Below are 12,984 nucleotides of genomic sequence, written 5' to 3' on the forward strand. Positions count from 1 at the left end.
ATACTGCAATGCAGAAATACTCTGTTACAAGTAAAAGTCCGGAATTCTAAATTTACTTGATTAAAAGTACAAAAGTATTGCTAAAAGTAGAAAGTACTCATTATGCAGAGTGTCCCATTTCATAAGTTTTCGAATGTCCAAAAATCTTTTGAAAATAGCAGATCTACAAGCTCACAATGCGTCGCATCGCGACGCATTGTGAGCTTGTAGATCGGCTATTTTCAAATAGCCGAAATGTATATAGGATTGAAGTGGTTAATGTATGTAAAAATCTGTAAATACTAAAGTTTTCAAATAATTGTAGTGGAGCTAAAGTACAATATTTGCCTCTGAGATGTAGTGGAGTAGAAGTTAAAGTACTGAAAATTGGAAATACTCCAGTATAGTAAAAAAGAAAAAAAAGACAGAGACAAAATTGTACTTAAGTACAGTACTTGAGTAAATGTACTTAGTTACTTTACACCACTGGGTATGACCCTTATTTGGTTAGTTTGGTTATAGAACACATTAACAAATATAACACAGCACGTGAAGACATTTTGCATTGACATTTTCATACTATTCTTACAAAAAAACATTGTTCTGTAAAACCTCTTGTGTTTCAGTTCTTAAGAAGGCAATTTTATTGAGACATAGCAGTAATTTAAGGTGCAAGATACAATGTTTTGCAACAACAACTATGAACCCAGATGACAACTCCTAAAAGTCCACGGTCGGGTACTCAAGTATTTTTCAAGAAGTTTGATTCCACGTTTTTGTTTTTATTTGTTTAGTTTTCTTCAGAAAACCATTAACATGATTATTATAAGCACCATAGAATGCCAGAAGCAGGATTCAAACCAGACCTGCCTCCTACTGTGCACTGATCACAACAGTGGATGATGCAACAAGGTCACAAGGTCACAGTTGTCCTCACTGCATTGGCAATGTCTCAGTGATTCTCAACCCGTGGGTCGGGGGCCCACTGGTGGGCCGCGAGGATATTGCAAGTGGGCCCCAAATAATTGGCAAAACACTACGATTTCAACAGACATACATGAAAAAAAAAAAGAAATCAGTGTAGAAACAATTTCATGGTGTTTTTTCTTTAGAACCTTGAAAGAAATGTCTTCTTTCTGATATACCGATACACATGAGCTTTTAAGTATGCTATGTTAATTCCATTGATACGAGCCGAAACACAATTGATTGATTGATCATTAACCCATTAAGATCAGGAACGCATCTGTGTCATTTTAGATTTCTTTGGCTATTTGAAAATAGCAGATATACAAGCTCATAGCGTGGCACAGAGTGCCGCGTTACGAGCTTGTAGATCTGCTATTTTTTTTAAATCGAGATTCGTGCAAATCTTTAAAAATTAAAATATTTTTAAAGCTTTAAAACTCAAATCTTTGCTTCTGGGGGTCCCTGGAAGAAAATATTTTGAGGTGGGGGTCCGTGGCCAATTACATATAATTGTGGGTGGTCCCTTGACATGAAACAGTTTGAGCACCACTGATATAGACACAATAGTTTTTCATAAAACTGTTTCATACACTTGTATTTATAGAAGATATTTGTAGAGTCTTAATGGGTTAAAATGTTCAAGTGGGCCCTGATCCAGAAAGGTTTGAGAACCACTGGGTCTAGACTAGAGAACTCTGGCCGTCCTTGGCTCTGCCATGAGGATAATAAAGCATGCTTTTGAAAAATTTGTGCTGCTTAATTTACAAAAAAATGTTGCGAGAAACACAGTAGTACATAATCAATCAATAAATACTTCTTTTTTTTTAAACAGACTTATTATTCCCAGACGCAACGTTCTTCCTTGTGCGCTAAAAAAAACTAAAGCCAAATCTCTTTTTGTCACAGTTACTGTGACATGCCCACAAGACTCTGCTGCTACACATTCAGTCCCCTGCTCCATGATGTCATGGCACAATGAATTATTGATCCAGAGTTTAGAAAAACTAAACTGGAAATGAACCAAGTTTAAATCTCTTCGCATGAGGGGGGGGACTTTGCTCATGGGAACCTGCTGGGGCTCTTTTATAAGCGCTTGCATTTTTTCCACTGTGAAATCATAGCCGAATGAGCATTATTATTAAGCACCTTTTTCCCTTCTACAATTTGCCTACAGTACAAAAATAAAGAGGAAACAAATATAATAATAAACAAATAAAACCATTTTTACAACCAAAAGTCAGAACAGTGTCGGAACACCCATGTCTCAAACATGAGAGGCAGAGTCTGCAACCAGCGATAAAGAGCATCAAAATGTGGACAAAGGGCGTGTACCTGAGTGACTGGCGGTAAGAAGAACACTTCAGCATGAAAACGTTTTTGTAGGCATGAACCTCCCACACCAACCCCGGAGACGAGGCTAACCGGTCCCTGCCATAATAGACACCACAAGCTGTCCCAGCCAGCAACCTTTTACTGTGGGAACTTGGAACCAACACACAGGCATTGATCACGAGGCGGCCCTACACCTACCTACCTACCTCCGTGGATGTAGGCCTGTCACAATTATTGTAATCGTCTAATCGCAATTATTTTATATAATTGCAATTATTCTAATTGATGCATAATCATCATAATCAATTCCATGTTAAAACATTTCAAAAATAGTGAAAATAGCAGATCTATAAGCTCAAAACGGGTCACGTTTTGAGCTTATAGATCGGCTATTTCCACTATTAATGTTTATTTTTAAGTATAAAGTAATTAAATATGTGTTATTTGCCATATCTGTCCTGTGCAACTTGTTTACGAAAACTAAGAGCCAAACAGAAAATATTATTATTATTCATAATGTTTCATTAATTGTTCCACAACACTTCTCGATGCGACAGCTTGTAGATTGGCTATTTCCACTATTAATGTATTTTTTTAAAGTATAAAGCTGTTAAATAGGTCAGTCATTTCTTTGTGTATTTAGGATATGTGTCATATTTTTAATTAAACTGCAGTAATTGAGGCCAGTATTCTGAAAGCAGCGTTCTTGGTACTCTGTTGTGGTGTGACTAGGGCTGTCACGATTACAAAGTTAAGTTGACCTAAAGTTTGGCCAATCCATAACACGAGCACAATTGGCTATGTTCGCGGCAGAGAAGCTGGGGGGGGGGGGGGGGGGGGGGTGCTATCTCTGGTTGATAAAGGGCACCTGTGGTGAGCAGGGGTGTTTAACTATGAGGAATAGGGTATTCCTCCACATGTACCATGTCGTCTTAAGCCCTATTTTATTCTGTCACGCGATGATGTGTCATATCACCGATCTACAAGTGTCGCATTGCATAATGAAATGCCTCAAATAGGTATACCAGGTTGAAAGTGGTTAAGAGTTGTGCGTGTCTAATTAATGGTATCACGGAGGCAGTATGAAGATAGCCTGGAAACCAGACAAATCTGCCAAAAAAAATAATTTGCCCTCTGCAGATTTGGTGTGGCACCGCTCAGTTGTGATTGGATTTCACTCCCTCCGAAGTAGTGAGGGACCAATCCCCAGTATACCCAGTATGCAAATATGGGGCGGGTTTATCACCAGAGACATTTTTCTAAATTCGCCCGTTGGAAATGCAGGTTCCACACAGATATTCCAGACTAATATCTACACAGTGATATTAGTCTGGCCATGCCAGGCTAGTATGAAGAGTGGTGACAATTAGAAACTTAGGAACAGTAAAAGTGTCAAATTGCCGTCGTACACGTCTGATGCTCTTGTTAGTCTTTTTATTCGTGTTTTTTTTTGTAGTCTTTTTTTACTCTGTGGCTTGGTAGTGTAGTTCCAGGCATAGATATAGAAACCTAGATACCTCATTGGCCTCTGCAGTTCATTGGAGCGACCTGTATCGCGGCCGCCATTTTGGAGAAGGAAAGCTTCCTGACTACTGGCCAATCACAGAGCGTCTTTCCCGGGACTTGTCAGAATCTAGTGGTATAAAAATATCCCGTTGTATTTTTATACAACAAGATTCTGACAAGTCTCTGAAAAGACACGCTGTGATTGGCCAGTGCTCAGGGAGCGTGCCCCCTCAAATATGGCGCCCGAGATACAGGCGCCTCAGAGTCGGAGGAGGCGTCTACCTTTTATATGTCTATGTTGAAGTTCCAGGACTCTTCCGTGTAGCTCCTCCTCCTACACATTGTAGGCGTAGTCTGTCAAGTAGTCCTTCAGTCTGTTGGGCAACGGCAAGTCTCTCACTCGCCTCGTGGTCTTGTTGATAGTGATCCTGCACAGGTGCTGTAACGACGGCGTGGCCGTGTACACGGGCTTGGTCAGCAGCAGCTGGACCGTCCCGTTCGGGGCGCCCGCCGAGGAGGAGGGGGGCTGAGAGGAGTCCGAGTTCACCGGCGGCCCCGGCCCCTTGCCGAGGCTCCGGGACAGCTGGACGTAGTGCTCCACCAGGTGGACCACGCTGTCGAACTGTTTGAGCTTGGGCTTCACCAGCACCACCGAGTCCAGCTTGAACTTGCCGTCCTTGTACTCGATGCGCAGGTTGGTGGGCCCCGCCGAGGTCATGGCGGAGATGGTGAACAGGTAGTCCCGCTGGGAGCTGTCGCGCACCAGGAAAGTGCCCTCGGACGCGTCGTGGAGGATCTCTTTGGCTTCGTTGGCCGTGAGGCTGCCCCAGTACCAGCCTGTGTTCCCGGAGACAAGACACAGAGATAATCAATCAATTAATCAATCAATCAATCAATCAATCAATCAATCACCTGTATGTATAGGCTATTATATTGTATTCACCTGTATTTAACCCATTAAATCCGGGAACGCATCTTCTGTCATTTTAGATTTATTTGGCCATTCAAAAATAGCAGATCTACAAGCTCGTAGATCTGCTATTTTTGAAAAATTGTGAAACTTTGTGCAAATCTTTGATATATATATTTTTTTTAAAGCGAACATTTGTAAAATATGTTGTTCCAGGGACTTCCACAAGCAAAGATTTGAGTTACAAATGTTCGCTTTAAAAATATATATATTCAAAGATGTTCAAGATTAAAAAAACAATTGCAGATCTACAAGCTCATAGTGCGGCACTCGGTGCGTGCTATGAGCTTGTATATCTGCTATTTTTGAATAGCCAAAGTATAAGATAATGGCTATAGCTAAAATCTAAAATGACACAGATGCGTTCCCGGTCTTAATGGGTTAACATATTAATATGACATAGATAAAAAAATGGGTGACATGATATCAAAAGCCTTACCGGTGTTCTTCAAGTCTTTCATGGCTAATGCTATGCGACACTCGTCCGAATCTACCACCCTGGAATCATTGTCTGTCCGTCTGTCATTTTGGATGGCTTCTGTAGATTCTGATGACTGGCAGGTCATTGAAGAACCACCCTTTTAGCCTACTTGTAGGCCCACAACACAGACATGGGATGGGTGTTTGGAATGCCAGGTGCTCCAAGTGGCACTTCCCAGCCCTCGCCTACAAGACACAGAAAGAGTTTAAAAGAATAAAAGTCTGCACAACAGCAATTTGCTCCTATTTGCTGTTTTTTTCCTTTTTACTTAAAGTTATAGTTCACCCAAAAAAAATACTTATTTTCTATCAATTACACACCCGATATACACACCCGCGATTTTATTGTTTTTGACGCATTCCTGAGACAATAATTTTATGACAGGAGACTCAAAAAGACTCCTTTGAGTCTCCTACCGGAAACATTAGCATCTTTCTACCGGAAATCACATTATTGGCTTAGGAATGCAACAAAAACTAAGAAATCTCCATGAATTCAATCAAGTCTCCATGGGGTGTGTAATCAATAGAATAAAAGTCATTTTGAGGGTGAACTATCCCTTTAAAACACTGCAGGTGGTACAAAGTTTCAGCCACAGATCAGGTGACACAGAAAGAGAAAAAGAAATATATATATATTTGGAATAACTTCAGACATACAGTGCAAGGAAGGCTTGGGTGGTTGCTTGAGAGCAACCTAAAAAGCCAAGTCATTTTCTGTGTACGTAATTCTGCTCTCACAAATATCACTAAGAAATAGAGATACAAATGTAAAACACAAACATTCCACCATGCCCGGTCAGCAGGCGTGGTGGTGGTGGTGGTAGAGTATTTACAGATATGAGCAGGGCTGAATGCAGTAGCGTACGGTGGGTTCTAACGTGGACCGGGCCAGGGGGGGTGTTAGAATCTGGTGGGCGGGTGGCGGCTCGCGCAACGATGGCTGATAAGTGACAGTCTATTGAGAATTACCATCAGCGTTAATGCAAGCGAGAGAAACGTGAATAAAACACAATATGCAAGTATAGTTGGGAAGCGGCTTAGTTTGGGTTGAGTTGCTGGCTCATCGATAGCAGAGAGGTCTGTAGGCGCAACTGCGCCGCTGGAATCCGGGGAGCAGGGGCGCACTTATGGTGCTGCTGGCCGCGGAGATGGTTGCTGGTGGTGGCGGGTCTGGCGTTGTGGTGGGCGCTGCTGGTTGTGGCCCCACTGGCCCCCCACCAGCAGCCGCTGGTGCCTGGCAAGAGAACCGGTTTGACGGGGAAACCGTTTTTTAATGGCCACCCCTTTAACAATTCGGCCGAATGCAAATAAGCCCGATTTGAAAACAAAGGTGAATTTCTGTGGTTGACAACAACAGAATAGGGTGAGGGGTGCTAATGTTGTTATGTTGATTTTTTTGTTTTTCTTTCCCCTGGGGGAGCAGAGTTTTATAGACCGGGCCATGGCCCCGTTGGCTTCTATGACGATACGCCCTTGGCTGAATGTTTTAAAGAGGTGGTGCCATGGTTTTGCACTTTTTCTGTTTTTCATGTGTCTATGAGGTTGATAGAACTTCATTAAGTGTTTTATGTCTTCTCTGACTATTTTGAGTTTCTTCCTAGAGGCTGAACCCTTGAGGGTCAAACGTGCCAATAGAGAAACAGCACTTTAATGACACAGTAAAATTATACCCTCCCCCTCATTATCATAACACAACAGGTGTGGGCATGAGGAGGAGGAGGGACTAGGACAGGTGGGTGGTGCTAAGGTGGTGGAGGAGGTGCTAATGTGAGAACCAGGTATACTTAATGAACTGGAGGCGTGTCCACATAAAAACATAATTTTAACCATTTCTGTACACTTTTTTGAAAAAAATCTTCCTCCTAGTATAACTATAATACCTGATGATTATGTTTTAGGGGAGGGGGGCACTGAAAATCACGGCACCCCGTCTTTAAAGGAGCTACACCATGAATTTAAAAAAAAATAATAATATTTGATATCATATTGTTTATGTCCCTCAAACGTTTTTCAAAAGGTTTGAGCCTAAATCAAGCCTCAGATATACTCATTCCAACTAACTTCTCTCTGGCTTATAAAGCACTTTCACCTGCAATACCACATTGTCCTGTTTGGCATGGGGCGCTATTGAGCCAGTTTGCATGCATGTTATGTCCTGGTTCTGTGTGGAAAAAGTAAAAAAAAAAAAATAAGAAAAAAAAAAAAAAAAAAAAAATGAAAAACATTTTTTTGATTTTTTTTTTTTGATTTTTTTTTGGGGGTTAGAACTGAAAAACGGGAGGAATTGTTCCCAGACGTGACGTAGGGTGGGGGAACAAATCTGACGGACTGTTTTCAGACCAATTTACATAAAAACCACAGATAGCCTATGAAAGCCTGCATGCTCGAAGTCGGGTATTTGTTGGAACAGAAGAGAGGTGGGGGAGACCAAAAACACACAAAAATGAAGAAAAAGTTAAAATTCATGGTGTAGACCCTTTAAGCACATCAACAGAATGTATGGGCCAACGTAATTTTATAGAAAATGTTTCACCCATGCAGTTCACAAAATGTACAGGTTAAGTGCAGTGGTTCTCAATATGGGGTCTGTGGACCCCCAGGGGTCCTTAAAGAGTTAGGGTTAAATTAACACTTTACAGTGTATATAGATTGGATCCCAGATATTAAAACTTGATCAAACTCTGGGTCTTTGAAATTAAAATGTTGTTACAGGCCTACAAATCAGTGGTGTAAAGTAACTAAGAACATTTACTCAAGTACTGTACTTAAGTAAATGTTTAGGTACTTTTACTTTTTATATTGTGGTAATGCTACTTTTACTTTACTTTAGTAAAATATCGAGTACTTCTTCCACCACTGACCTCCAAAGTTGGATAGGCTACTGCAGCTAAGAGATTTACTGTCAATACATAAGGGTGCTATTTTCCTTTTGGTTCAATCTGAGACTTTTTAGTAGACTATTAATTACTCAATTAGCCAACTTGAATAACTTATTTTTGAGTAATTTATGCATACATACATTTTTGCCCCACGATTTTGTAAACCTTATTTTTCACCCGGTGCCAATTTTCTAAGTGATCCTGGGCACTACACTCCCCTCACCAGCCTAGGGAGGCCAGGGCCGAGCTCATGCCTCCTTCAATGCATGAGAGCCAACTGACCTTCTTGTCACCTGACAGGGGGGAGTTTCCCTGGTTGGACGTAGCGCGTGGAAGGAACACGTTATTCCAACCAGTTCCTTTCCCCTCCATCAGGCACCCCGGCTGTCATGGGGGAGGCGTTATAGTGACCAGGATTACTACATGTTTTTGTGAGGGTAATAACTACCCTGAGAGACACGGGGAGAACATGCAAACTCCACACAGAGTGGGCCCTTTCGCCAACCCCACCTAGGGTATGGGCACTCTGGGCAGATCTTGAAAATGTGTGCAAATCTTTGAATATATATCTTTTAAAGCGAACATTTTTAACTCAAATCTTTGCTTCTGGGGGGTCCCTGGAACAAGACATTTTCAGATGGGGGTCCGCGGCCAATTGTATATCAATTTAGGGGTCCTTGGCATGAAAAAGGCTGAAAACCACTGACATGAAGAGCTATCCCTAATTGACCATTACAGGTCTGTAACTCTGAGAGTGTACACGTCTCTCAGTGTGGAAACCTGGAGACTGACATTCAGTAATTGGGTCTTATGATCAAAATAAGAACATTATAATGGTGTGTAAAAAAAGAAAATCTAAAATTTGCCATGGACCAGGCCAAGTCTTGCCACGGACACATCTGTCCGTGTACGGACATATTGATGATCCCTGCTTATTTCTAATGTTTTTTTTCTGCATATTAGTGGTGTAAGGGCTCTCTAATGTTGTCATCATGGGTTGCAGTTGTAATGTGTTTGACACTCCTCTGTCTTATACCCAGTGGTGTAAAGTAACTAAGTACATGTACTCAAGTGCTGTACTTAAGTACAATTTTGAGGTATTTTTAATTTTCAGTACTTGTACTATTCTACTCCACTATATCTCAGAGGCAAATATTGTACTTTTACTCCACTACAATTATTTGAAAACGTCGGTCACTTGTTACTGTAGATTTTGATTATTATTACAAAACATGCATGAACCACTTGAGCCCTATATACATGTTGGCCTTTTGAAAATAGCAAGCTCACAATGTGTCGCATTGTGAGCTTGTAGATCGGCTATTTTCAAAAGATTTGTATACATTTTATACATTCGAAAACTTGTGAAACTTCTGACTTCTGACTAGAAGGAATAGAAGGATTGCCATCTAATGTGGCCTATATTTGTATTTTACTTAAATTCAGAAGAGAGAAAAACTGAATTATTTTGTCATGACCTTGATGGGAATAAACTGATTATCTCGAACTCGGTCTGGCTGTTAGTGCTCTTGAATACAACAAGATCTAGCCAGTTTTCACTAGGCTTTTATTCAGTGGTGGAAAGTAACTAAGTACATTTACTTAAGTGCAAATTTTAGTTTTTTTATTTTATTTTATTTTCCTTTTACTCTAATATTATAATTTGAAAACTTGAGTTACTAGTTACATTGTAGGTTTTGGTTATCATTATAAAACATACAGTAACCACTTCAGCCCCTATATACATTTGGTATTTTCAAAAGATTTGAATACATTTTCATACACTTGAAAACTTGTGTAAATGTCACATTCTGCATAATGAGTACTTTCTACTTTTGGTACTTTAAGTGTATTTTGATACCAATACTTTTGAACTTTAGTTAGGCCTACTAGTTACTTTGCAGATTGATTATTATAAAACATACACTAACCACTTCAGCCCTATATACATTTCGGCCATTTGAAAATAGCAGATCTACAAGCTCACAATGCATGGCGATGGGACGCATTGTAAGCTTAGATCTGCTATTGTCAAAAGATTGATTACACATTTGAAAACTTGAAATGGGACAATCTGCATAATGAGTACTTTTACTTTTGGTACTTTAAGTATTGATTGATTGATTGAATAATTTATTAGCAGTTTGCAAAAACTAGCACAGAAAAGTACAGTTCAATACAAGGTCTGCTAAGGGGATTTTAGACCCGAGAAAGCCATATGGCTTGTTTCCATTGGGGTCCTTTGAACTCAATTCATCGAAAAGTACATTTTGAATCCAATTATGTTGTACTTTTACTCAAGTAATTTTTTTATTCCGGACTTTTACTTATTACATTATTATAAATACTTAATATTTATACATTTTGGTCAAAAAAGTGTTTTTGCCACCTTAACTCTGAGAGTGTACAAATGGAACCAAATGGACCCTTACGGGTCCATTTGGTTCCATTTGTACACTCTCAGAGTTATGGGGGTCCTTGCAAATAAAACATTTGAGAACCACTAGGACCCCTAATGTGTCATATATAGTGTCATAGTAAATAAGTAAAGAAAACCTGGAGACTTGACATTCAGTAATGGCTCTTATGATCAAAATAAGATCATTATAATGGTGTGTAAATCTAAAATGTCACGGACAAGACTGAAGTCTTTGCCACGGACACATTTGTCCGTGTGTACGGACATATTGATGACCCCTTTTTGTCTTAAAGATGCTATAGCCTACTCATTGAACCCTATTAATCAACATTACATTATCATTATCATTACATTGTCTTTAACAATGACTGATTATCACACCATTGACCATTGTATGAAGCCTGCATCGGGGGGGGGCCTAAGCCTATATAATTTACTCCATCTCAGGATGGTGTCGCTCGCCGACAACAAGGAATGGTCTAAGTAGATCATCAGACCTAGTGTAGGGGGGTCCCCAGTGAAATGAGTTACCATAGCGTCACAATCATTTTAACCACTTAGCTTTTGCTATTCAAAAGATAACAGATATTCAAGCTCATGTCTGCTATTTTGGAAAAAATCTTGAAAATGTGTGGTCAAGCCAACAAGGACTGATATGATATCGTGTAGATCTGACTGATCTACTAGATCAGTGGTTTTCAACCTTTTTCATGCAAAGCCAGGACCCCCCCTAATTGATATTCATTTGGCCGCGGACCCCCATCTGAAAATGTTTTGAGCCAGGGACCCCCAGAAGCAAAGATTTGAGTTAAAAAATGTTCGCTTTAATGTAGCCTATTCGAAGATTTCCAACACTGTTGTAGCCTGCTATGGACTGTAAGATCTACAAGACTATAAACATTTGGCCTGTTATACGTCATGTAGGTCTATAGTTAAGTTAAGTATGATAACAATAATAATAATAATAATAGCCTATTGTTATTATTATTAACCACTTAACCCCATGTGGTCCCTCATGAGTCCCTCAGGGATCTGTGCTAGTGTATTGTCTGTTTTCTGTTATTATTGTTCATTGTTATTGTTGTTATTATTATTATTATTGTTGTATTATTGTGGAGAAAGCTTTCGCTGCAGTTAATAATAATATATATTTTTAAATATTTATGATCGTAATTAATATTACGGTCATAATCATGATCATGATTATACAAAATATAATTATTATGATTATAATTATTATTAGGCCATTTCTACATCATTATGAATATGAACACAACAACAATGAAGCCACTCACCCCAGAGATCCAGACGCACACAAACACAATAAAGGGTGACACGGATCCTATAGCTGCTCTACCAGCCTCCACAACAACCCGCCGGGTTATTACAACGATCCTCCATGTAGAACAACCTCAACCATTATACAGCCTACCAGTAATATTCACCAATACGCAAATATTTAGGCTCGATCGTTAATGTTCCTCCTTTTAAAAATGTCAAACGACATAATAAATCATTCGATCAAATCAAATGTCGCTTGGATTGGATCCTTCAGTGGATCACACCAGGCAGTGATCGCGTGGATCGAGCTGTTAGTCAGTGAGTGTGCAGTCTCTATGCTGATGACACGCTGTTCATTATAGATTCCAGGCTGGCGCGGGGAAAAAAAGGAACTAAATCATATTCCCGGGAAAAGTAGCCAGTTCAGTCAGTGAAGGATTTTCTGTGACTCGAACATTGTGTCCCTGTCCGCTCTGACAGCACAGCTCTGTGTGTGTGTGTGTGTGTGTGTGTGTGTGTGTGTGTGTGTGTGTGTGTGTGTGTGTGTGTGTGTGTGTGTGTGTGTGTGTGTGTGTGTGTGCGTGCGTGCGTGCGTGCCTGCGTGTGTGTGTGTGTGTGTGTGTGTGTGTGCGCGCGCGCGCGCGCGCAAAACACAACCAACCCGCCTACACACACAAAAGGAGGTTTTCCAGGAACTTTCCAGGAACCTGATCACGTGGTGCGAACTGCGAAGCGTTTTTTTTAAGGTGGACTCACACTGATATGATCATGAACGTGACTCTCTCTCTCTCTCTCTCTCTCTCTCTCTCTCTCTCTCTCTCTCTCTCTCTCTCTCTCTCTCTCTCTCTCGCGCGCGCGCGGCGCACACTCGGTGCCACGCTATGAGCTTGCAGATCTTCTATTTTTGAATAGCCAAAGAAATCTAAAAATGTCACAGAGTAGACGCGTTAACTCTCTCTCTCTCTCTCTCTCTCTCTCTCTCTCTCTCTCTCTCTCTCTCTCTCTCTCTGTCTCTCTCTCTCTCTCTCTCTTAATTAAAACACACATGAATGCCTGTAATAACATATTTCATATTTCGGCCATGAGATCAGACCGTGTTTTGCTGGTACTTATTACCAAAATAAAAGACTCTGTTATTACGAGTAAAAGTCCAAAATTCAAAATGT

General features: G+C 40.3%; 1 protein-coding gene across 1 annotated transcript; it reads right to left on the reverse strand.

The window, feature by feature from the left end:
* Positions 1–631: 631 nt before the first annotated feature.
* On the reverse strand, positions 632–12,308 carry socs2 (suppressor of cytokine signaling 2). The gene is made up of 3 exons (XM_084050302.1): positions 11,833–12,308; positions 5,196–5,422; positions 632–4,623 (listed from the first exon to the last, which is right to left on the reverse strand). Exons 2-3 carry the CDS (start codon positions 5,320–5,322, stop codon positions 4,121–4,123), a joined length of 630 nt encoding a protein of 209 aa, XP_083906428.1. The 5' UTR covers positions 5,323–5,422; positions 11,833–12,308; the 3' UTR covers positions 632–4,120.
* Between the last annotated feature and the right edge of the window lie 676 nt (positions 12,309–12,984).

This window comes from Gymnoscopelus microlampas (genome assembly GCF_963454915.1).
Source record: "Gymnoscopelus microlampas genome assembly, chromosome: 23".
NCBI lineage: Eukaryota > Metazoa > Chordata > Actinopteri > Myctophiformes > Myctophidae > Gymnoscopelus > Gymnoscopelus microlampas.

Excerpts from the sequence above, each read along its gene's own strand:
- socs2 (XM_084050302.1), bottom strand. The coding sequence starts at position 5,322 with ATGACCTGCCAGTCATCAGAATCTACAGAAGCCATCCAAAATGACAGA. Across the intron at positions 4,624-5,195 it reads GAAAGACTTGAAGAACACCG|GCTGGTACTGGGGCAGCCTC; the intron begins GTAAGGCTTTTG and ends CCGGGAACACAG.